This window comes from Neopsephotus bourkii, unplaced genomic scaffold, assembly GCF_033783945.1.
Source record: "Neopsephotus bourkii isolate Nb327-2 ecotype Australia unplaced genomic scaffold, CSIRO-AGI_Nbou_v1 NB_1780, whole genome shotgun sequence".
Taxonomy (NCBI): domain Eukaryota; kingdom Metazoa; phylum Chordata; class Aves; order Psittaciformes; family Psittacidae; genus Neopsephotus; species Neopsephotus bourkii.
The window spans coordinates 714,998-741,967 of record NW_026902254.1 but is presented as its reverse complement, the minus strand read 5'-3'; the positions used below and the strand labels follow the sequence as shown (position 1 = coordinate 741,967).

Here is a 26,970-nt window from a genome sequence, read left to right as displayed (position 1 = left end):
CCTTTCCAACTATTTCTCTGCTTATTACATTTGCCTACACACCCATTCCTTCAAGCCGCTCTTTCTTCTTGAAGAGATAACTGAGCACAGTGCATCATGCATTCCTTTTTACTAATCTCTCAGGTGACCTCGGGAACTTCCATTCTCCCAGTGCTACCTTTACAAGTCATTGCCTTAATTTTCAAGAAACATTAAAATAATCATTTCTCCCACACAGTTCTTACCCACTGCAAAGTTTCCTTACTTCAATTGTCCATCTTGACTTTCTCCAAAACCCATCTCTTCACCTGTTGATTTCCAGTGTATGAATTTAATATGATTTTTACCACTGCAGGGTTGCAAATTTCTATTTGTTTCCATCTTTGAACAGTTTTTTCCCATCAGCTATTTACTATAGAGAACTTATTGTCAAACACTTAGTTTTTTTATATAGATTTTAAAAACGAGATTCTGTGTTTCCTGGGTGAAATGCAAACCACTTTTGTTGAAAGCATGCAGTATGGAGACGAAAATCTCAGTACTGTAAGAAAACCATTTGGCAGATAACAGTTCACACAGCAGCCAGTAATTGCACTTGTATTTTTTCCAGTGTTTGATTGGTGTGAGAGTGTAAATTCTGTTTGGATTTTTTTTTCAGTGTTTATGGTGTGCTGGTCCTTATTTGATTTGCAAATCATTCCAGCTTGAAGCTAGATCTTTTAAAAATCTCTAATTCTAAATTCAAATGTTTTGCAGCTTCAAGTATTATGCAAACTGTTTTTAGAAAAAAATGCATCAATTTAAAGCTGCTCAATAAATATTTTCTGTATTTTTGCAAGTGGACTCAGCTGTTCACTCCATAGGTTCTTTTAGTAGCCTGTATACAAAACAAAAAAAAACCAGAAAACTAAAACAACAAAGAAAATAAAAAGTCTGATGAACTTTAGATAGAAAATATTAAGATAGAAATAAGTGTTGGCATCCAGCCCTAAATTTACAGACACCACAATCTCTTTCTAAAAGTTTTCTATTAGCTTCAAAATGACAAGAATCAAAATTACTATCAGTAAATCACCTGGTTTGCCTTGAAGTAATGAACAGTGTTCCAGAGTTCAACTAGAGTTAAGTCTCTTAAAATAGGCTTTGCTGTGACACATTAATCAGAGACACATTCATCTCTGGCAAAATGAATTATAGGAAATTACCCTCTACATTAGCAGCACAATACAACGTGCACTCCTAGAAATATGAGAGTTGAGTCACTATGTGACTACACAGTCATTACCGCTGTGCTACCGCCCCAAAATTCTTGTCGTGAACCTTGAATTTAACTGCTTAAATGGCTACTGTTAACAGGAAGAATAGCGGCTTATAGCAACACAACATATTTTCTGGAGACTAACTATACTTGAAAAGGTTTTGGTTTTATTTTCCTCACTAAAGCAGACCTTTAATACTATCAGCTATATCAGTACAAAACGCTATAGATCAGTCCTAAACCTTGAACTCTTTTTATTTTGAAGTATTTTAAATGGAATTTGATAAATGCTGGTGTTCTCACTAAGGTTATAGAATGTTTGTAAGGTGTCTCTAAACTTGACCAATACCCTTTTTACAGTATTTAACATAAAAAATATTCATCCAGATGTTAGCACCTCTAACTGGGATTGGAGTAAATAAAACAGATGAAACTCCCAAGACATGTGATTCCTTTTAACATGACTCTTCCAAACTTATATCTGTCCTTTCCAAACTCCACAGAACAGAAAATTCAATTCAGACTGTGCTAAGGTGAACAGGGAACCACAAGGCTTCTCTTTTCTTCAAATGCATCTCTACAAGCATGTGTTCAATTTTTGAAAAAATGAAGAAAATTTCAAAAAAGAATGCTCAAAACGCAGTTAAAAATATTGCTCAATTTTAGGGATTTTTCAACACCCATCTAGCAACCCAAAGAAATCTACTGAACCTGTAACAAAACATTAATACCCTTGGATTACATCTCACCCATCTGCATCTATCATCATTTTATTGCAAAATATAAAATGCATGCAGAGACACTAGAACAACCACAGCTAGTTCCCAAGACCATCTACAGAAAGATGATAAATGAATGTACTGGGATCTGGATGAAACCCCAAAAGAGACCATGATAATACAGGTCTGATTTCTCAACAGTACTTGTGATCTAGGCAGAAGAAAATACTGTTTCAAGCTTAATGTAAGGTAAATAGAATAGCTTTTCTTGATAACTATTGTCATCATGCTTCTTATCACACAGTACTTGACTGCAGTTTCAAAGGAGTCAATTAACCACATTTTCTACTATAAAGTGATTCCATGAACATAATTCACAACAGATTCCAAAGAAAAAAACACTTTGAAAAACTGAAAAGGTAAAAACCTTGTGTATTTTCAGTTTTAAACAAACAAACCAAAACATCAACAGCAACAACAGAAACACTGTGTAAATATTCAATAGTTTTAAACCATAGTTTATCCCTTTAACGGTTAGATTGCTGAGTTATGATCCTTACTGAAAGGCAGTGTGGAGCTTGCGTTGCTCCAGGGAAGAGGGTAGTGTCTGAAAGGAGAGACATGGAGGTTTGTTATCCTTACTTCTCCATGTTGCATGGGCACAGGGAGAGTTGATCACATTGCAACCTTCACAATGCCTTATATAAAAGGGGAATCAGGTTATTATTTCCTAAACTATGTCACGGCTTCAAGGACATTGATGAAGTGAAATGAACCCCTCCTATTCTGCATGTGTGGTGATGCTTACAGGGCTACTAAAAAGCAAAACTGAAAACCAGAGAATGTTCACCACCTCTCCATCTGGCCTGACAGAAGGTAGGGTCCTACAGCAATATCTGAATTGTCAGAAAAAATATACCTGCCCTACAGAACTGAAAAGCACCCACTGCACTTAGGGCAGTCAGTATCTTAGAATGCAAAATCCTTTCTCACTGAAAACCCATGACTTTCTGCAGAAGTCTAGAAAGGTAACTGAAGGCATCCAAGTTGGATTTTATAGGTGATTATTCCTCTCTGTGCAAGCAAGCACAACCAATACACCCTCCCTCATAGTTTCAGGGTCTTATGAAGATAATTCTGAAAACATGGTAAAATCTAAGAATTAAACATCGAGGACAAAGAAATATATAGAATACCAACCACACGTCTTGGCTCAGTTGTGTCATCAAGGCCACAGAATGAATGCTAGTGAAAAAAACAAAAAAAGGAACAAAAACTATAACATAAGATCAAAAGAAAATGAGGAAAAAAAGAAAAGAAAGAAAGATGTAAGATATGTAATATGAAATCCAGTGACATTACAGCAGTTAGTCCTACATCTACATTAATTGAGTTGATCTAAAAGAGAGATACAGTATACCGATCTTACTCTAAAGATGGGTAAAGGGGTATAAAATTCAGTATCTGAAGGTAGATTTATGAAAGGTAACATTTGTTTATCATGTAACTTCAGAATTAGTAGGTTTGGCTTTGTAACTCAGTTAAGGAAATACTTATAATTACACACCTGAAAGCTTTCCTGAAACATGACTTACCAGGCTGAGAGCACAAACAAAATGCAACTTGTAAGGCAGAGAATCAGTTATGAGAAAAGCATGATGTGTTTAAACAGCACTTGTTCCTCATGTATCAAATAGTAGAATAAAACTGAGATTTTTACATTATTCTTTTGTAAAGCCTTTTAGAAGCAGGGCTGGCCGCTGAAGTATTTATAGGGTAAAAATAGCCATCCTTATGTTCTTATTTCACTGAATTTTATATAAAACTTAAAAATAGAACCCATTCCTAAAGGAAAATAAAAAAAACATACTCATGACACAGTAACTCTGAGCAGTGCATTGCCCTTAGCTATAACCAACAATGAGGCTGAGCTATGAATGCTGCCATTCCTTCAAAAGCATAAGACTTCTCTCCACAAGAAATTATTGTGCCCAGTGTTAGCAGCATGTAGGTGTCAGTCTGCACCTACTGACATATTAAATCTTCAGAAGAACAATGAAGAAGTACATCATTCATTAATTCTCTGTCAACGCAATCTTCCTTCGGGCAACCAAATTCAGAATGGGATTTAACCCCAAGGAAAAAAGAATATCAAATGTAATACAGATAGAATGAAGTTCTCCACCCATCCAGGACCTGAAGGTTAATAGAAAATGATGAAGCTTTTTGGAAGTCTCCTGCCAGTGTAACATTAAGGCAAAGAGGATATTAATCATTTTAACTCATTACTAGCTATCTGCTAAGCTTGTGATTAAGCTGTTTCTTTTCCAATACTTTTATCTCTCCATTCAACTGACGAGCCAGCACAGATAATGCTAACTTCCATTTTCAAAATTAGCAGTCTGTCTAATCCACTACTTACTCTGTAAACTGTAATGGTAATGAAGTAAGGGCTTACATTCTGGCAAAAGCAACATCTAGAGATTTTGATATTTTAGGATAGGTGGATAAATACTAATATTTGCAATAACTAACATGTAAAGCTATCAGTTATCCCTCAAGGTTTCTCTGCTTTGAGGAGTTAACTGTAGCATCTTAGACATCACTGGCTGTTAGGCAGGAACAGCTTCAGGCATAAAAGTGGATCGAGGCAGAAAATGGCAAAGGCAGTAAAAGAGCCCTTTAAGAGTTGGATACTGGCTGTGTTTCTCTGCTAGCGGAAACAGGAATCACTGCCTTCCCAATGGATGCAGGCAGACTAGCTGCCAGCAGGGGACTAGGTGGCATAGTTTAAAATGTCAATTAGCAAGAGCAGCAGAGAGCCCAGCTTTTCATAGCTATTTTCCTGGCTCTTCCACAAACCCAGCTGGATATCACAGCTCAAAAAGTACAGGATGAGGTACAGCAGAGAAGAGACAGCTACTATGGGAGCAGAAGGGGCCAAGGAAGCTGCTGAGGAAATTGGAGTAGATACTAGAAGTGCTATATCCCCAGAGGGTGACACAGGGAGGACTGCGGCAATTCTGAGAGCAGACGAAGAGACAGTGAGATTAGTGAAGAATGAGGAAGAAACCACTAACTTCTGCACTTAGCCCAACAGCAGGTTCATGTAGAATTAAGTACCCCTCTGTACCAGAGAAAATGAACCGATTATGTGATTCATCTTGCAATCTAGGCACTGGTTTAGAAAAAGTAACATAACTAAAACACTTTGCTAGGGTTCAGATAAAACCCCATTGAGAGCCCATGCCCTGCAGAACAGCCTAAACTTCACAGACCTGGGAATCACTTGAGCCCCCAAGTCCAGGAACCTCATGCCATCTCTTGCTTGGGACCACAGTGACGCAAATACATTTGCTGTCTTAAGCCTCAATCAGAGCTTCTTCAAAAGAGGAGAAATATAACAATATACCCTGGGTTCAGGGTATTAATTTGGAATTAATTCATTTCTATCTTAAAGAAATATTTTTTGTTTGTGGTGTTTGTCCCATACACCTCATTAGCTGTGTTTTAGTTTTCAGTTCTTGCAAGTTTTGCAAGGTAATGTTATCAGAAGGACAGGACAAGTGTTCAAGGCCAGATTGGATAGGGCCTTGAGCAAACTGGTTTAGTGTGTGGTGTCCCTGGCCATGGAAGGGGAGCTAGAACTAGGAGATCTTAAGCTCTTTTTTCAACCTTAGCCATTCTATGATTGTGTCATATAGGGACAAATCTTTATGTTGTGTCTGATCTAAAACACAGCGAATCCTCCCCCTTCTAGTCTAGCTCAGACCTTTTTATTCCTTTCTGCACTTGGTAGAAAACCCAGGTAACAACTAATTTGAGCAGATTAGGGACAGAGTTTCATTTCATGCAGCAATTACTTAAAACCAAAATTTATCTTCTTTTAAAACAGGTTTCATGTTATTAGGAGCTATTAACATCAAGGCCACATAAAATAGTAAATTAGTATGGAAAAGAAAATGAATTGGCATTGCCCAGGCATTTATTTACCTTTTCCTCAATTTCTTTGAGTTGCCTTTTCTGAAGTTCTATTTTATCTTCCAGTTCCCGAATTCGCTGGAACAGAAAAAGTAAAATAGACATAATTATACCTAATTTGAAAAGTATATGAATCAAAAAGATAAGAAATACATTAAAAATTAAAGAGAGCAAATGCCCATTAATATAGTGCTTCATTTACAGTTATATTAAGCAGGTTCATGGCAGGATTGTTCCATGTTTCCATGAAACCATGGCATTTTAAATGAGCTTCACATACAGAACATCATGTTTACCACCAGGAAGTCTACTCATCAGCACTCATTAATCATAATTTTAATACTTACATTCAAACAGTACCAGTTAGCACCAAAATTCTTAGAAGTACATCACTCCTTTCCCTGCAAATGCCAGAAATTTTCTACTTACCTAGACAGTCAGCAGATTCTACTATTACATTTCATTTCCATTCTCTATTTTCCTTTCCTATAAAACATAGCTATGCTTCTGGTATAGTTACACTATACAATATGATTATGCTGTATGATTTTTAGTTCATCACCAAGACATCAACCAGAGGTTCAGCTACATGCTTTTACCAGGGCCACCTCCCTTCTACATGAAGAAGATTCATTTTATGACACTTTTGTACTTGTTACAGATAAAATAGGTTCAGAAATATGTTTTTTAATAGGTAGAAACCTGAAACTTCTTACTAACAGCCACTGGGAATCAAGGAGCAACTTCATACTAACAGTTTTTCTTAGTATTAACAACCTGACCCCTGCCTGGCCTACAATGGTTAAGGTTATTAACAGTTCCTGAACTTTGAAAGAAAAATCATCTACTCTAATCTCTATGCATAGGCCAATAAAATTGGTGTAGCAGCTGCTGCACCACTCCCAAATTATTTTATTACTCCAAAATTGATTTCAACAAGAGTATTTCTTTCAAAATAACACCCAATAATTACTCATAAGCCTGTGCGATCAACTGATGTTGACAGTTGATTCCCTGCGTTCAGTTCAAAGATCTTACATAGTGGGAAATGCTCACAGTAGCACAGAAAAGCTGCAGCAAGGCAGCAGCTGATCCAATGACCATATTGCTTTTCAGAACCACATAGTTTGGTGTGAAGATTGCAAATCTAAACTGGAGATACCCCAAAGATGGGGTACATCCACCCCTGAACTTCACTTGGCCTAGGGAATACTACCCCCCCTACAAATACTGCAAACAGGTCACAAGCAATAGCTTTGTTATTTTTGCTGCTGTTTCAAAACAAAAGATTTTGCTGAAATGACTGGTTTGAATATCATGCAGTCAGGAAAAGTCAATCAAAACCTCCACTGTATCATTCTGCAAGATTATTCTCCAGACAATACAAAAGTACAAAGCAGATTACCCTCATGTGACACCAGTGCACACAGCTTTGCTGACAGTAACAAATGCCCCAAGCACAGCAGTATTAATTTCACTTTTTCTCTGTTAACGTTTGAATTGATTTATACTTCATCTACTCCCAACTCAAACCAAATCTCTCTCTCAAGCAATCATCTTCACATACTGTATGTATCAGAATATTACAGTCACAGTAAAATGCCATGGGATGAAAAGCAGGCAGTTGTAATCACCTCTGAGATCTCTGGTCCATCAGGTTACACTCCTGTTCCTCTCCCACTCATTTCAGTTATGTTGATTCCGACTTACAACCACATCCCAGATCTGAGTGACAGACTACAATTGTCTGGGTGTCGTGCTATGCTCTGCGATAAAATTTGGCCATGGTGCAATAAGTGGAGAGAAACAATACTTTGAAACTCCATTTTCCCCTTCAGGATTTATCTTGTGAGATATTTTTTCGATATTTACTGAAAGCTCACCTCCAGAAAAAGAGGGAAATAAAAAAGCCCCTAAGCATCTCGTGGCTTTCTCACCTCGGGGCTTACAGCAAAAATTCTTTAGTTCTTTTATAAAAGAACATCTTAATTAGGATAGGACAGCATTTTTCAGATGAGGGAATTCTGTTAATTAAGTAAAATTTGAGATATTATTACTCCCTTGTGAATTGTTAAGCTTTTCACAAGATTACTGCTGTTCAGCTATTCTCTCCAGCTATTCAGAATAGTTCCAAAAAAACAAAAGGCTGAGGCTTCTGTTTTCAAATGCCTACCCATAAACCGTTATAATTGTTAAACTCAGTGGGATAAAAGAGAATTGTTTTAGGAAACTGTTTTAAGATGAAGAAATAGGTACTTTCTGAATTATCAGCATAAGTGCAAAGACAACCTAGCAATTGAAAGGGAATACACATAAGGTTGAATTTCTTACCAGTGAAAAATTGACAGAAAATCCTCAAAACAACTTGATTTATATGAGTAAGGAGGATATATAGAGGGTGGATATAGTCAGTAGGGCAGATATTTTTATATATATATATATATGTATGTATGTATTTATGTGTGTCTATGTAGACTTATTCCAGACTTGCCATCTAAGGATAACCAGGTGACCAGTGTTTAAACAGCTAGTATTCCCATTATATGAGTGAGAATCACAATGACAGAAGACTTAAGCTGCAAATAAGCAAGGTTTTGTAACCAGATTTACTACAGAGATTAAGAGTTCAAACCTCAACAGGTCAGAATTTGTTCTAAACCACAACTGCTGGAATTTTCCATCAGGTATCAAAGACTGGAGTTTACTTCTAGCTGTCTACTTGATTTCCTCTGCAATACTGTAGGGAGGATTATCCAGGAAGACAAAGCGGTCTTAGCTATTCCCACCAACACCCTCTGATTGCACAGGGTCAGCACTGGAAGGTTACCAGCCTAGCTCAGCTAATTATATATCCTGAAAAATCTGACTTAACTAATTTATTTTCATTTAACCACAGAGATTGCCTTAAATATAAATGTATATATGCAATATACTGGCACGAAGAAAAAAAAAGAAAAAGGCAGATTTACATCTGCATATGGTGTTTAACAGAAAAAGAATTATTCTCCTCCATTGTACCTAGATGCTTTTACAGCATTGTGGTGAGGCACTGGAATAGCATTGGGGTTAGGAACCTAAGTATGCTCCATCCCTGGCAGTGTTCAAGGCCAGGCTGGACAGAGCCTTGGGGGACATGGTCTAGTGTGAAGCATTCCTGCCTGTGGTAGTGGGGTTGGAGCTAGGTGATCTTAAGGTCCTTTCCAACCCAATTATTCTATGATTCTATGATCATCCTTATCATACAAAGATAATTAAAAAAAATATGACTTTAAAAAATAGATGTAAGCTACAAGCAGCAATCCTGGCTGTAACAAAAAAGGAATCTTCTAGAAATAGCAAGAAATGTTCCTCAGCCAAAGGCTACAAAAAAAAGTTACAAAAAAATTACACATGCTAATTAAGACCAAAGGCAGGATTGCTTGAGATTCACTATAAGTACTTAGATCTTCATCTATGTTTTCTTCTGTTTACAATAATTAGCAATCAAGAAGCTGTGGACTCACTCTCAGGTTTCCAACACTTGATAAGATGTGAATTCTGATTTGTTTATGTTTGCAAAAGCACAATTGTGACAACAAATCACACAGAACTACTTCATTGTTATCAAGAAATTCCACCACCTGTCATGCTTTGAGGCATAAATTGACAATCACTAGGTCTAGCTTTTCTTACTATGCCATCTAAAGTCATAACAGTTGTGCTGTAAAAAATGCATTCAGCTCTATCCTTGACATGGCTCACAGTAGCCATGCAGGGTAAATCTAGCGCGTTTTTAACTGCACAAAAACTATGCAAGGAAGCAACAAAATCTATTGTATCTTGCTCTCAAAACTTTGAGAAGTCTCAGTTGGGAAGAAAGCCACAGGCTGCTCTTTTGCTTATTCTGTTTTTAAAAAGGAAGGGCTAGGAGATATGGCTAGATAACCTAAAACCAGCACAGTGTTTATGTTTCCTTTAAAACCCCTAGCACTGGGCAAGGATTAGGGACAAAATAGAGCAGTGCTCTGTTGGGTTCTAGTCGTTCCTGTGCTCCTATGGTTAATAGCTGCCCCTCAGTCACATGGGTGTACCTTTTCAGGACTGGAAGGATTCATGAGAATAACAATGTGCTATCAAATCATGAGGCTACACAAAAGAGTTACTGTAGGCAAACAAAGAGCCACAGGGAAGCAAAAATAGTGCAATGAGACTGGAACCATGAAAGAGAAGAGCACAAACATTACGGACATGGATTCTTAATACTGTCCACCTCTCCTGCATTCCAAACCAACCTGCCAAAACCATGAATACTAATTTGTTACTAATTTTATTACGATAACAAATAGAATCTCATGAAACTTCTAGATGATTGGTGGTGTATTTGTGAATACTCCCTGTTACTACCTCCACCTGCACAGAGCTCTCCAGAGTTGGACAAGCATCCATTTCAGTATGGCAGGCAACTACTTGATGAAGCATCCTTCCTCTAGCAACGAATTTGCTGCCACTTCTGAGTAAGTGCTTACAAACAAGTGGAAAGCAGCAGGGGCCAGAAGGGCCATACTGCTGTACTGAGTTGACAGCAGATGGCTCTGCTGGCCAAGCTACCCCTGGAACAGCAGCTTCAGCTCTGTCAGGAGCAAGGCTCAGCTCTGAAATCCATCTGCATTTCCAGACAGCTACAGAACAAAGATGCTAAAGATGTACAACATATGCCTTACTCATTACCTAACTGCAATTTGAACAGACTTTTAAGTCCCATTATACAATTTTTCTTACTATCGGTTATGTATATATTATACATACATAGGCAGGTGATACAGCTATAACCCTGATGGACAGCCTAAAAATGCTAACAATTAGATAAGAGAGAGAACAACCAGAAAATTCAGGCAGCTAAAGCATACATTTGCTTTGGAAGCCTATAGTGAGAAGACAAGCATACGACTGAAAGTCTGCTAAAGAACACCTAATATGGCATTATGAGTGACATTATCTAACAGAGCTGTAAAAGGAAGTTTACCATCAGACACTTCCAATTGTATAAATTATATGTTCACTAACTGCAGTGATCATATACCACCCCTCCTCTTCAATCTCCAATGCTCAGAGGGCTGTCAAATTGCCCAAAAGATGGAAGTTATACATTTTTCTCAGCAGAAGATAACTAATGTATGGAAGAGGCCTTGCAAGTGCTCATAATCCTTGTTCCCTTTCACCTTATGATGGAAAGTTCATTTTTCTGGGAGATAGTTCAATTATTCACTTAAGCAATTACTTCTCCTTGGCAAACCTGGATGGCAAGTGCCTTTAATGTGTATCTTCCAGTACTGGTAGAGAAACGAATACACCTCTTGCTTTCTTAAGTAGCAGAGGGCTAAAACACCAAGATGGGGCTACACATTACTCCCAGCAGTTTTGATCTTTCTCCACAGGGGGAGTATCTCAGTTTGCATGAAGAATTGCTTTATAGTAGTATGCTGCCTTAGCTGGTCCATGTGGGACCAATGCAGGTGTCTCTGCATCTACAGCTCAGTTTTCCTGACAGCTGGATAATTTCCCTAATGATTTTTGTTTTCCAAATGCATCCAAACTCAGCAGAATGTTAGATAACCAGAAATGCAAATTCATTATTGTTACGACTCCCTTGTACAAAGATGCAAATAAAGGGACCATACAGCTTTTAAAACTGAATTAAAAGTAATGGGCTCCTTGCAGATCATTCAAATCAGAGGTCAGGAATTATATTAATGCACTGCTAGTGGAGAACTAACTAGGTACTGATTTCAAAAGAGAAATGTCTGTAATTTTTAGCATGGTCTGGCTCCTGTGGCTATACTGCAACCTCAAGGTTGCAAGCCACATCTGGGACGTCTGCAGAATCAAGTTTTAGGTGAAATGCAAATAGCATGCCAATGGGTGCATGCATGGGACTATTACACTACTTTCACTAACAGAGAATTTGCAGTCACACAGGCTTAGAAAACTCAGCTTGTATTACAGAGCAAAGACATACAAATAATGAACCTGATAGTAGAAACAATGGCTCTATACTTCCATTGCTTGACATTATTGAATGGCTAACCAAAGCAAAAAATATTGCTCTATTAAAGAAAAAAGTTAATTGCATTTCCACACAGTCCTCATGAAGCATGTGTGCACAGCTTGTGTTATAATAGAAACCCATCTACATTAAATGCCATTTCTGTGAATACAGTGCCCATTGTAAAGGAGCACTGAAATAAATGGAAATCCTTATGCTGAGCTCAGTGAGCCCTGGATTGCAGTCTCAGAGCTATAATTTGTCTGCTGGAGGCAATAAATCAGCCCAGTAATGATTTGTCATCATTTTGAGAGCTTGTCATGGGAGGAATTTCAGCACTGTAAAGAAAAATATTGCTATAGTATGTAATGAAATGCTCTACTACTCTAAGATGCTAGGCCCAAATTTCCTCTAACAAACAACCAAAATGTGCATACTTCCTCATTTGTTTTAGTTTTTCTTTCATGATACCTCAAATTCTGATATCGCTCTACAATTACATGCCTCCTTACACAAATTCCAGGGTTTCAACCCAATCCGCCAGCTACGTTTTTAGCAGCAAACACAGATTCCAAGAATCTCAGTGTTTTCTACTTATTGGATAGTGGTACAGGCTAGACAAAGTGGACTTCTTCCAAGCCTTCTTCTCCAATTCTTCTTATGTCTCTCATTCTTCTTCTATGTCTTCTCCAATTCATTCACAGCATTAGTCAGTTATTCAGACCTGAGACAACATCTTGGATGGCTTCAAATCATCAAGGAGATTTGCCAAACAGGGAAAATGCTACCAGGAAAGAGACTTCTGTGACACATTTCATCTTTCAGACAACAGTGACCACATTATGCTTCATGTAGGCGTCAAACTGCAGAACTGATGTTTTTGTTTCCTATATAAGTGTGTAAGAACCTATCTCAACAAACATACTGTTTTACTGACAACATCATCAAAAACATACATTTATCTGGCAGCAAAATACGTACCTTGCCATGCTACTATACTTGTGAAAGCACAAGGGTATACTAATCAGGAGGTTTAGAAATCACCTTAATAGTTCTTGTGACACTCTCTTATTGGATTTACATTCATCAGCAAATCCAAGAAAACAATTTGATAATTTTAGCACAAAGCAGACAAAGAAGGATTTGCTAAGCTGCTTAGAGCCTCAGCTCTCAAATGTTGGAATGATTCAGGTTGATGTACACTCACAGGATAGGCACCATGGATGGACTATATCAGAAATGACCTATATTTTCAATCTTCAGGTAAGATCTTTAATAATGTGAACAGTATAACTATGTTACCCGTATAAATTTAAGCAAAGATGAATATGCCTTTAGCTATTAAAATCACTAACCTGATGGATAAAATCCTTAGTGAAAACATACTATCTCCTTGATTTCTGTTTTAATCTAATGCATTTTAACAGCTGTTTAAAACCACAACTGTGTTTATGATACAACTTGCATAGGTAACGGCCACATACATTTACTCACGCTGTTGGATTTGCTACTGTAGGGGGTGTGGATTCAGGAATATAAATGTTCCCTTTAGACCCATATTCCTAGAGTGGATTTTGCATAATGGTCATAAAGAAGGAAGCAAGCACACTGTAACAGCATTAGCTCAAGCTACTTTTTTTTTTTGCCATCTTGTTTTAGTTTATGAATAAAAACTTAGTATAAATTTCAGCCAGTTGAATATAATAATAATAGATCATTTTGGATACATTGTACCTCTCTGATTCTTACCAAGGTCTTTCTTTACATAGCAGGTAAAAATTTCATTCCTTTCTGTGTTCATGGTCTCAAACATTATAATCCAATTAATAGTTACTGAAGTAGAAGAAATGTTCTTGTTAATCTTTATTATGCATTTGTAGTTTGTTTATTTGCCTTTCTGAGGAGAACGAACATTTTGGCAGGTGCACTGATGCATTTTTCAGCATACGTATTCAATCACATATTTCTTATTAGTAAAACAGTGAATTTCATAAATACATTTATCTTAACTAGGATTAATATTTACTAGTAAGGTTGATTTCCTTTCACCACTATGAGTCTTTTAATTTATGCCATAGTAAAACTATATCATACATTGATATCTAACACAATATCAACCGTCCTATTGTTTTTCATTTGGGGGAAAAACTAATTAAAGCCTATTAGACATATCTACCCAGAATTCTCAGTCCGTGTAATCTCAGAAGGCAAAACAAATTTAGCATTTTAAAATTGACTCTGTGACAACCTAGACTCATAATCAGGAAAGAATAAAAAAGCATCATGTCCATTTATTTAGCATTAAATTTAGATTATTTCACATTCTGATATTTAGATAGCAAATTTCCATATAATACTTATGACATAAGTATGAATTGTACGTATGAAGACACATTTAATCCTCACTTCTGAAACAAACTTCACAACACCTTCTCTTTTAGATTTACCTTTCCTCAGCTCCTACTGGCCTAAGAATCATAGGGTATTCAGGAATTCAGATGTAAGGATTTCAGCATTCAAAATTCAGATGAAAGTTTCCTCGATTCTAATATTACTTTAAGGCACATAGCTGCTCTGGGGTACAATCTCAATAGTACCTTGTTTAGGACAAAGGGAACAGACCTTTCAGATATTTTGTAGGTACTATTACACCAGTCCTGCTGTAATCACTTATACAGGTGAGTAGCATCACTAAGGAAGTTAGCAAAGCAGGCATGGTTTGATCTGAAGCATAAATATATAGAAAATATACATAACAGAACACTGTAAGGTGAATATATAGAAATGACTAAAATTAAGTCTCATCTGCTATGAATATCATCTGTGGGAAACTACAGAAGTATATTGTGATATTGTCATTAGAGCATCAATTTCAAAGCAATGATGCCTTGAAATACTCAATAGCCACTCCTGCGTGACTAATCAATACTACAGGTCAACTATGATTAACCTAGTCATGATGTGCTTGATGTATACAGATGACAAGCATCTATGATATCATATGCCTTTAAAAGCAATTCATGCATACAAAAATGAATTATCAACAGTAATCTATTACATGTTGAAGAGCAAAGCATGAAACATTTCTCAATTGCAAACATTAATAGTTAAAAAAAAGAAAATAAAATCACTAGTTGCACCATGTATTCTTCTTCATGTCCAGTTTTATGCAAACAAACAGCTGGGAATGAACTTTACTAATATTTTAACACTACGGATTTAAACCAAATACATTTAAATAGATCGTATCTATATAGATTTGGATGTAAAATGATCTGAGACCTTCCACAGTTATTATTGTGTAAGTAACCTTAGCAGTAATACTTCTAACTGCTTTCTAAATGGTGTGACAAAGCTGTGAGGTCTTGACCAAGCCAGCCTCTCTGCATGAGGTAACATGTCAGTGGAGGTGTTGTCTTTAATTTGTCCTCTCTGTCACAAGGCAATGGGCCAAGGAGGAGCCAAAGAGGACAAATTTAAGACAACACCTCCTCATGCCTATCAGTGAGGCACACTAAACACAGCATCCTCCTTCTCCTTTTCTCAGTAGCCTTCCCAGTCAAACATGAAACCTAAATAATTCTCGTCAGATGAAAAATAGATGGCCCATCAACCATAATAGATTACACAGCAAAGGGGAGCAGAACAGCTGCTTTATTTATCCAAGCTTTACCTGAACATCTGTGGTATATCAAATGGCAAACATCAGCTTCCTACTTCACACTGGCTATTACTGTATTAATGAACTAATTTATTCAAATGAAGATTTTCAGGGAAAAAAAAAACAACCAACCAAAAACCAACAACAAAAAGAACATGCAAATATATATCTAAATGGCTGAGCCAATATGATCTTACAGATATGATGACATTCAACCCTACGGTTTTGTAAACAAACTGCTCTCCCAGTGTGAACAAGGTGTCATACCTATAAGCCACCACGTAGAACTCATGGAGTTATATCATCCACCACACCCTTGTTTGACCTTTAAGCAGTAAGAACTTGGATCTTCAGGTCAGGGAAAAAAAAAATGGAGTGAAGAAACTTAGTGAAGGAAACTAGTCCAGTGTTTCTCAATTTCAAGCTATATTTATATTTTGACATTTCAGGATGAAAAAAAAGACATCACTGCTTCTGAATTCTCCTTGGTGTCCATGAAAAAAGTGCCTGAAGCATTGCATTTCAAGTGAATCCTCCTCCATGCAAGTGAATCCTTCTCCATGCCAGTGATATGAGGTCAGTTTTGAGTTATACCTGTTCTGTCCTAAAGGATAGTCCTATGTTGGCTTCTAGCAAAACATGCCAATAAAGTGGCAACTTCTGCTTGTATTACCAATGAATAGTACAACCTGGTCATAGGAGCAAGTGCTATAGTTTAAAGAAAATATAGTTAAAATATTTACAGCTATATTCCAACTCTTCAGGATTGGAGTTGCCTTCAGCAGCTCAGTGTATTTTTGGTTGCTTTCAGCAATGATAGATATATTCAGGTCTAGAACTGAAGTGATAATTTGTTTTACCCTGCAAAACAACTCCACTCAGGAACACTCTAATTCATTAGTATAAAACACCCCCAGCTTAGTGCAGTACCATAGTGCAACTCAGAGGAAATAAAAGTTTCACAGTTTTTGATGACACAATGAACTAACTGATCTTTTCTATTTCCTTTTTCTTACAACTTCATACAAGTTAATGTTACTCTGGGTAATTATTGGATTCCTTTAATAAAATCTGTCTCTTACACCCCTTCTGACTGGCAGCAGCCATTTTTGGAAATGAGCATGTGTCAATCTGCTGTCCTTCGAGGATTTTCTAGCTTCTCTTTCTGTTTAAAATAACTTCAATTAAAATCAGAATAAAGTCTATTTCTATTATAAATTTCCTTCACATGTGAATACTTCTAAACAGTGCAACTTGAGTTAATTTATCCTAATTTAAAGCCTTGTTCTGATGACTTTCCACAGTTTCTTACTGCAGAAATAGCTACAGTCAAATCAACAGGAATATATTTCAAGCTAGATCTTACTAGGTTTATATAAAGTATAATTTGACCTTCAAATATTTACTTATTTTAGCCGATAACATAATTACAATATCTTTTTAAGGCAATCAAACCAGGATACTGTGTGGATTTTTTGTGTTGTTTTTTGAGAGGGCATCTGGTCTTTTTTGTTTTGGGTTTGGTTTTTGATTTTTTTTTGGGGGGGGGAGAAGGTGTGGTTTGGTTTTCTTCAGTTTGCTTAATTAAGGAGTTAACATCACTACTTCAGAAACATGCTGTATTGCTTCATTTAAAGTGTTTTTTCTCAGAGATGGTTTTAGAGCTACACCAACATAATTTTTTCTCTTTAGAAATGGCTTAGCTTATTATATATACAGACAATATATCTGAAATTAACCTCCTTAACAGTACCTGCTAGTAATGATTTTCTAAAATGCACAGAAGTCATGCTTCTGCATTGACTAAAGCATGAATGTTACTTTTAAATGAAGTCCCTCTAAAAATAAATCAGACACTGATTTACAAAGGCTCATAATAAGTGTGCAGTACAGCGAGACATTTTTGATGGCAGTTTATGCAAGAATGGCAGTTGAACTGCACACACCCTATGCCTAGAAGCAAATATCACAAGCTGCTCATGACAGATTTTTAATTAACATATTTTGCCTCCTCTAATAGAGGATGGTGTAAAGCCAATAACATTACCAATATTACCAATACTACCAATAAGCTTCAGCTGAGGATTTGTGCCCCAGACCTGCATGCTGCACTTTGTGTTTGATAAAAGTTTGTATGTCTTAGCAAGCAGATCTATTCACACAGTCTGCCTAATTTGGATCCACAGAGGCCTGTTTTCCTTAATACACAATGGGTATACGTGGGTAGTTCCACTTTTAGGTTCCATTATATTAGTTTAACAAACAATAATAATGAGGGGCTATATGTTGCCAAGATGAACAGACCTACCAATGTAAAACAGGGGCTAACATCCCGAATTATATTTATTTTGCTGGAACAAAGTTAATACCCAGTGGTTAAGAATTAGGGCTTTATATCCAGACAAAGCAGAACACATAAAGCAGCATAGACTCACATATGGACAACAGTTTACCCACTCTATTGTGCACATCCCTGTCTCTTTCAGACAGTACAATCCACCAGCTTTGGAAAACCAGCATCTCCCAGGCTAAATCCTCAAAGTCCCTGCACAAAGCAGTTCACCAATAATGAAACCCTGAAGACCTACCTGTAGTGTTTACCATGTCTTGCCAATCTGCATCCTGCAGTATCATCAAGGATCATTTATATGCGGAAGGAGAGAACTCCTTCTTCATAGTCAGATTTTCTTGGACCCTCCTTCTGTATGTCTGACACAGAAACTCTGACTCAGAGAAGGATGTAGCCAGCCTGCTAGGATAAGCAGAATTGTTCTTTTGGAGTCCTTTTATCAGGCAGACTACCTTACCAGACGGTAATAGATGCAAAAACCCACGTCTTCTGGAAGTGACCAAAAAGTCATCAATCTTTAAGAATTTCAGAGAATTTGCAGTCTTTAATATATGGTTTCTGCTTCATGGGAAGTTTGAGACTGTTTGCAGCAAAGACATTCTCTATTAAGTCTGGCAGGTCCATCAGGCATCATCATTCTCTGTAACCTTCACTATAGAGAGTAAGAAGGGTGGTGCTGACTCTAAAGGCAATGCAGACTGTACAGATATGTCCAGGTCTAGATTACAGTTTTGCCAGAATAAAGTGTAATGGGTCTTTCCTAATGTTACAATGCCAGCAAAACCTCTGGTGGCAGAGGTTAAGAATTAATTTGATACAGTGTCTATGGATGTAGTCTATTTAGAACAGCTTCATCCATATGTTAGGATTCTCCCAACACAACTATGGCTTCATTTGTGTAGCATTCAGCTTCTGTCTTCAACCAGTGTGGATGAACGTAATCCTATGAGAGTTAGTCCTGTGACGCTATGATCCATGCTAGGGTTTCCTGCTTGCTTGTTTTTAAGGCATACACATTTGCATACAACTATTAGGTTAAATGTTGACCACTGGCCCCATAACAACCCACAAATACAGCCTTCAAGAAATCACAACTGAGAAGAAACTGAGAAAACATTTCAAATGCAGTCTCCCACATCCCAGGCAAATTAACTGGCATCTTTGGCCACTGGGGTTTGGTTTTCTATTGTCTACTACAGGGGGTTAAAAATAGATTACTAAAATGCTTAGCTCCTTTTTAAACAGTAGAATTCCATTTAATGTGTCCTGCAGGGCTGTAACATTGGCATGTCTAATGAGATGGGCACAATATAAAACTCTAATGACAAACTATAAAATATATTTGGAGACAGGTACATAAACATCCTAGGCTAATGAGGCTACCTTTATAGTGACATTTTTGTTTAGGGAAGGAGTGAAGTTTTCTTCCACACTCGTCATATTTAACTTTATGATGTGGAACGATCTGTGAATACATGAACTGGTCTCAAACTGAAGATGTCCTCCAGATGTGCACCTAAACTGCTCTGATAGGGAGCAGTCCACCAAGACCAAACGAAACACAGTCCAGATTACACTCCTGATATGTGCATAGTATTGATTTTGAGTCCTCAGGAACAACCTTTTCACTCCACAAATCTACGCCTTGTTTTCCTTCCTATGTGAGTCCAACTGCACAGGTGTCTCCCAAAAATGCACTCCAACAAGGGTCGCAAAAAGGTCCTAGCCAAACAGTGTCAAGCTTTATGTGTGGTGGAAGCAAAGGACCAAACTGTATATAGTCTGATGTAAAAAACTGAAAATGTCTATTATTTAGATGTACAGGCATGAGGCAATATGCATCATCATTCATACCCATTAAATGTCACTGAAAATTACAGCGTTATTGTTCTGAACAAAACACCAACAGTCTGGCTAGCAAATTGGACTGCTTAAGAGACTAGCAACAAAAACCCATTCTCACTAATTTTCAGCTACACTAATAACAGTAAGCTAATAACTTCTGGCTCCATCTTTATTTAACAAATTGCATATATTTACTCTCCCCCTCTGACATTTTTAACAACAGCTGGTGTCTACCAGCTTTCTCTCCAGCTTTCTCTTCACCATTGCTTATCTGATACCCATTAAAAGAATTCATGTCCTGACCTCAGTGTTATGTGTTCTAAACCAGGGGAACATAGTGAAGGAATAGAGAAAGGAGACCTGAATGAAGTCAGAACACAACTCTAACACTGGTACCACAAGCAGATAAAAAAGCTGGAGAGATTTTTTTTTTTACAAGGTTGTTTAGTGAGGGGGTTAATACAAGGGGTAATAGCTTTAAACTGAAAAAGGGTAGATTTAGATTAGATATAAGGAAGAAATTCTTTACTACGAGGGTGCAGCTTCCAGAGGTTGCTGTAAAGAGGAACCAAAATCCTTAGGAACAATGTTTCTGACTGGAATAATTAACACCCTGAGAAATGCAACACTCTTCTTTCCAAGAATATTTGCACAGAAAAACTAGCAATCCTACCAATGGTAAATAATTACCACTCTTCCATAGGCCAGGACCTTGCCTTACTTCAGGTTGCCAATATTTGTCCTTAAGAAAGTGATTTAGACAAACAAGGCTTTTCTGAACTAATTTAAACACGGGAAGGTTTGTCAATGGCCTTTTTTAAAAAAACTTCCTGGTTTGTTTGGGGTTTTATTTGGGGGGGGTGTAGTTTTTTGGTTTTTTGTATAAAAGATTTCATAACTAGCTAAAAGAAGTAAAGGGGAGTGGGAGGGATGAAAAACCTGGACTCCTGTATCTGTTGCTCCTGCATTTCCTCTTTTCATACCTTTTCACACTCTTACAATGTTCCATTTGTCTTTTTCTAATTTAAGCCTTAAATTTGCAATAAGCTCCCTTTGGAGTCCTGTGGAAGACTGTGTGGTTGTACACACATGAAACAGATGGTGCAACAGGACCTTGCAGTGAGACAGTGACTCATTTTGTGTTCCATGCCCAGCGCAGCCGGGTCCTCATCTCCTTGACACGGGAGCAATACAAATAGACTAAGCATAACTCAACAAGGTGAGGGTGAAGCGATGCTGTTGAATGGGTAGTGGTGGCAACCACAGAGGTAACACCAACAAGGGGATATAGAGAGAACCGGGATTACCTGCTGTGCCTGCTGCAGCAGCTCCATTCGTTCGTGCAAGATCTGGCTGTCAAACTCACGGCTCTGCCTCAGGATCTGCCGCCGCACCTTCTCCACTGCAGCTCGCAAATCCTCCCTCTGGGCTTCAGTCAGCGACTCGCTTGCCCACCTTCCTGGATCCTGCTGCAGGGCATTATACAGCGTGGCTTCCAGCTCCTGGATTTTCTAATGCAACCCAAATCACATACAGACAGGCTGCCATTTGAATCCAGCAAGCAAATGACCCACCAACAGCTAGAGGAGAAGGCTAGCAAGTGAAGCCTTAGGCAGGAGGGAAGGACAGACACAGACAGGTAGACAGAAAGCAGCAGTTGTGAGCAGTGAGGAGCATTCCACAAAGAGTGCATGTAGCTTCCCAGCACTGATTTACACCCCGGTGATGCTTCCCATTCCAGTAAATGATTGATTTCTATTATTTAAGAAAGAATGAGATGACAGGTCTGCATTCAATACCTGATAAAACCCCAACTACTGATACAGAACATTACAAAATTAATGCAAACTAACAGATTTCCTTCAACTGCAACTGAATTGTTAAGCTATCCTGTAAAATATAAAGCCCTCGGGGAGAACTGTGACAAACAGAAATCTTATTGTCTCCTTCTCTCTGGCTCTACTATCCTGTCATCCATTGCTCAACGTCTACGTGACTGGCTTAGTTCCAAGTTGCCATCAGCAATGAAGAGAGGAGCACTAATCCCTCATCAGTCTCTTGCCATTTGTCAGATTGCTAACTAGATTCTCGTGCACTGACCAAAACAGCAGTACTTGCAAAGCAGAGAGCACAGGAGAACTTCACATCTGCATGGAGAACTGTATTCCCAAGAGTAAAAGAAGAAAGGTATCATGGCAGTGATTCCTGATTATTTGGGTTAGTATGATGCTATTAAAAAAACAGCATCCAGACTGACAATACTTGGATCAAGAGCATCTGACATCATCCCTTTAGACCTCATAACACCTTTGTGAGGTAGGTAATTCTATCCATATTAGCGATGCATAAACAGCTGCACAGAGAGGTTAAAAGGCTTGCCCAAGGTCACAGTGCTAGAAATAGAGCCTGCTTGCTTTTATTTCTGTTATCTTCTCTGAGCACTAGACCTTGCTTCTTTTCTGAACACATTTTCCTCATAAGAGATATTTACAGAGTATAAATAATTCTTCAGGACATCATATTTTCATTTCCTGAAGTCCCATTATGAACAAAGTTGGGTGTGCAGTTTCACCAGTTTGCAATTGTTGCTTAGCCTGAGAGGAGGCAAGGCTGCAGCTTCCCTGTTGAAAACTAGTAAGGTTGGATAGGACCACACAGGGAGGAACTGCATAGGAAGAGCAGGCATTCCTGACTTAAGATAGGAGGTTAGCAGCAGTAATATTTACAAATGGTTAGGAAAAGCAATATTTGAAAAGTTCTGACTATAATTTCTGGTGCGTTTTATCAGTCACGGTTTTGTGGACACATAAACCATCCCTTCCCATTCCAGATGTACTAACAATACGTTCACATATTTTAGAATTAAAAAAACGCATTGCAAAAACATTACACTTTTAAATACTATAATCCATTTCTTAAGTCTCCATGTAAGTAATACTTGATGTCCTAGCCTGGCAGAAAACGAACCTTAAATTTAAAAAGAAGCTTACTTATAATTAAAAAAGAAAATCTGTATTTTATCAAATCTTTTCAAAAATGAACATGTAATGATTTCTTCTCCTACCATATATGCCTGGTCCAGAGCTTGTTTCCTGTAGTCGAGTTCTTCCTCTAAATAACCCTTCTGTTTACTGAACAGGTCCTGAGCAATAATAAAAACAACGAAGTGTTTGCTCTTTATCCTAATTCATGAAGAACTATAAATGCCATTATTTTTATGTGAACTTTCCCATGAAAGCAAAAAAATATCTATAGCCAATGACCACATTCATCCTGAGGATATTTGGAATATCAAATTTACAATATTAGTACTTAAAATGCACGTATATGAATAAGTTGTACCTAGATAGCATTGACCTCTACAGTGTACAAACCTGCCTTGACCTGACAAAAGTGCACAGAACAGCTGAAAAGTGAATGGGAATGTGCATGCATGTGTTCAATAGCCATAACTTGCATGGAGCAGGCCAAGGGAAAGAAGAGAGAAACACAAGTGAGAACACTTCATGGTTTTTCTGACAATATCCGATGTGTACCCTCAAAGCAATCATGGGGTGAGCCCTATTCTGCGTTGACTAGCATGTTCTTCTAGGGAGGAAACCAGAACACGCAGGGCCACAGCTGGGCTCTGCAGCTGCACTCCCCAACACAGTACTGAAACAGCTGTAGAAACAGTTCTCAACTTGTAAAGGCAGGAAGCCAGTTTGAAACAGGTAAAGTGAGGCTCAGAGAGGTCAAGTGACTAGCTAAAGAGTTGAAGAAGTTTTCCAGGTACCTAGGATTTAGAGGGTTTTTTTGCTCTTGTTTCTAAAAGTAAAACCCGCTAACTTTCACAGGGTTTTGTATATATGTATATGTATGTAAACATAAAAAAAAATAAAACTAATATATAGCTAAACATAAACATCTAAAATATTCCATATTTTTTACACATACACACACATACACATATACAAACACAGGCTCAGATTTTAGTAGAATTCAACATCCCAAAGCACAACAAGACAGTTGTGGACATTTGAACAGTTGTCTGAATAGTCAAGCAAGAACTGACTAGTGATAGTGCTCTTGCACAACATGTCTTGAGAGTGTTTTGAGTCGTAGTAAGTAGAATGTAAAGTAGTTATTTGATTTTATTAGTTTTTCTTTCAATGCAGGTTTTCATGCTCAAAAAAATCAGTAGTAAACCAGAAAACAGAGAAGCCCTGTCATGTAATCTAACATTTTCCAGTTCATCCTGAAGAAGAGAAGGCTGCATGGAGACCTCATAGCAGCCTACCAGTATCTGAAGGGGGCCTATAGGGATGCTAGGGAGGGACTCTTCATTAGGGACTGTAGTGATAGGACAAGGGGGTAACAGGTTAAAACTTAAACAGGGGAAGTTCAGACTGGATGTAAGGAAGAAGTTCTTTACTGTGAGGGTGGTGAGGCACTGGAATAGGTTGCCCAAGGAAGTTGTGAAAGCTCCATCCCTGGTGGTGTTTAAGGCCAGGTTGGACAAAGCCTTGGGTGGCATGGTTTAGTGTGAGGTGTCCCTGCCCATGTCAGGGAGGTTGGAACTTGATGATCTTAAGGTCGTTCCCAACCCTAGCTATTCTATGATCCTATATGTGATTTCACCAAATCCACTTATTTAGCCAAAATTTACCTTCAGACATGTACATTTACGGATCTAAGGATATAAGGAGGAAATTCTTTCCTGTTAGGGTGGTGAGGCACTGCAATAGGTTGCCCAGGGAGGTTGAGGATGCTCCATCCCTGGCAGTGTTCAAGACCAGGTTAGACGAAACCTTGGGTGACATGGTTTAGTGTGAGGTGCCCCTGCCCATGACAAGGGAGGTTGGAACTTGATGATCTTAAGGTTCTTTCCAACCCTAACTATTTTATGATTCTATCTATTGCTATTATAGACATTTTAGAATATGATACTTCAGTGGCTGATTGAAAATGATAGGGGTCTGTAGCAGGTCCTGTAGGATATATTTCTTAGCCCTTTGCAGACACCTCCAAAACTCTGAAGAATGTAATATGGCATTAGATACCATGCTTATGCAACTGAATCCCACTTTGACTACCACTGTGGCGTTATTTTCGTGGATTGCAGCAATAGCTGTATGGCTGTTGTAAAGATGCAATACCACTGTCCACTCTGTAACGAATAGTAAAGGACAGGCCTGGTACCAGTGTGCTTAAAGGTGTCTGACACCAGAGAAGCAGACTGGTTTGTCCAAGACTATAGAGAGGTTCAGAGCTACCAGCAGACCCCAGAATAGTAAAGCAGCTGCCCTGATCATGTTGCTTCTCCAAAAGCTATTACCAAAGCTGGCCACAAAAAAGGGAGAGGGAAGGAAACAAGAATAGGATCTCAAACTCTTAACATGGGTTTCAAGGACAACTAAACCAGTGGTCAGCCCTTCTAAAAGCGTTATGCTAGAATATTGTTTCTAAACTACTTTCACAATAGAATGAATCATTGTCAATGCAGACTTTCAGATTGCTGTGCTACAGAGATGCAGAACTACTTAGAGTAAGACTTGAAAATATCACAGATAATAAGTGGGAAGATAATAAACCAAGTTAGAAAGAAACTGCTGTTTTCCAAATCCTTTTATAAAAAAGTCCAGTATTTGTGGGCACTTTCCCTCTCTAAAACATTTGCTTTTTTCCGTAACAGGAGTTTACAATAGGTAAATACTAAGTGTGGAAAGGATCATACCTATGTAAAGTAAAACCAGTATGACAGTCTACACTCAACAGAGAACATAATCTGAGCACTGCTGTTTTAATTGTGGCCCAAACAGGCACTTCTTCAGTGTCCTTGGGCAAATCACTTAACCTCCCTGGCCCAGTTTTCTATTCTTTAAGAAGAATGTAATGCTGATTACTTATCTACCTGTAAAAGGTGTGACAAGGATTAATCAATGTTTTTAAAGCCATTTGAAGATGAAAAGCACATGCATGTTAAACCAATAAAACCAAACACTCACTCCAAATCTCATGGTTCAATATATGGAAAATAAGGTATTATATTAATTTTGTTATGCAAGACAGAACTGCTTTTGAGAAAATATTCTGGTTTTAAGTATGAAGACCTTGAGGCAAGAAAGGACATCTGGAGTAAGAGGTCTCTACAACACATCCAGAAGCTGAATAACAGAAAGAGAAGGAATAGCCTTGGCAATTTTACTGACATGACCCCAAAAATAAAAAGATGATGCTGTTGCCAGGCAAATTAATACACAGACAAAGCACAAGGACAATTTCACACCCTTTGGTTAAAATGCTCTGTAAAGCTATGCCTTTGTGCCCGAATTTGTATATAATTTGCTATTTTTGTTCTATATAGGCTGGACAGTTCCCTCCTACCCCAAAGAATACAAATGGTTCTAGAACCTCTTGCCTATTTTACCATAAAGCAATCTCTGTTAAGCAGAGAAAGGCAGCAAATCAGCCTTTGATTAACTTTATATACACTCCCTTGAGATGAGTTTTAGCTAAATGAATTACATTTTTAGTTATTCCTTACCTTTTCATTCTCCAGGTCTAACATCTTCTGTGTCAGTGCAGCTTCTGTCCCCTCTATCTGTTTTAGCCACTATGTGAACATAGCAGTGTGAAGAGGAAAAAAAGAAAAAAGATAAAAGAAAGAGCTTTTAAAAAAATTGCATTGAACATTTTGCAAGTTTGTTGCCACCACTCCTAGGCATTTGATTCCCTCTTACTATCTATTCACTTTGAAGTTACACATGAATAAGCAGGTTATGAAAACACCGCCAGAATGAAGGACTGCAGAAACATACTAAAGCAACATATGGAGGTTGTTTTCCTACAATAAATTATTTTCCCCCTGTAAAGTTGAAGCTATAAGATAGACTTGGGACAAGAACGCAAAATATACCTGATTGTTTTCAACTTGGTATAATCAATGCTACTTTGCCTGATTTGCAAAACCACCATATGGCTTCAGGGCATCAGTCCTACATTTCTCTAGCTGGCAATTTAAAAAAAAGACAAGGTAACAAACTTGATCCTTTGTTTTGCAGTCTGCTGCACCTTTTGTGGGAAGAGGCTCACTTCTAAAACAACAGTAATATTGAGGCAAAAATGAAATGGACAGACAGATGGAAGTTCATGCAGTGGCTACTACAAATCCCT

General features: G+C 37.8%; 1 protein-coding gene across 8 annotated transcripts in view; it reads right to left on the bottom strand.

Annotated features, from left to right (window-relative positions):
• Positions 1–758: 758 nt before the first annotated feature.
• Positions 759–26,970, bottom strand: part of JAKMIP1 (janus kinase and microtubule interacting protein 1) — a 135,479-nt gene continuing 109,267 nt past the window's right edge. For 5 of the 8 annotated variants that reach the window (XM_061379895.1, XM_061379896.1, XM_061379894.1 and 2 more), the window contains 6 exons: positions 26,342–26,410; positions 22,880–22,957; positions 21,123–21,326; positions 5,950–6,015; positions 3,157–3,201; positions 759–856 (listed from right to left, as the gene is read on the bottom strand). In XM_061379895.1, coding sequence (XP_061235879.1) covers positions 824–856; positions 3,157–3,201; positions 5,950–6,015; positions 21,123–21,326; positions 22,880–22,957; positions 26,342–26,410 — 495 coding nt within the window. In that variant the 3' untranslated portion in view covers positions 759–823. The remainder of the gene's footprint in view (positions 857–3,156; positions 3,202–5,949; positions 6,016–21,122; positions 21,327–22,879; positions 22,958–26,341; positions 26,411–26,970) is intronic. The other 3 variants (XM_061379899.1, XM_061379901.1, XM_061379897.1) reach the window with 2 other exon arrangements.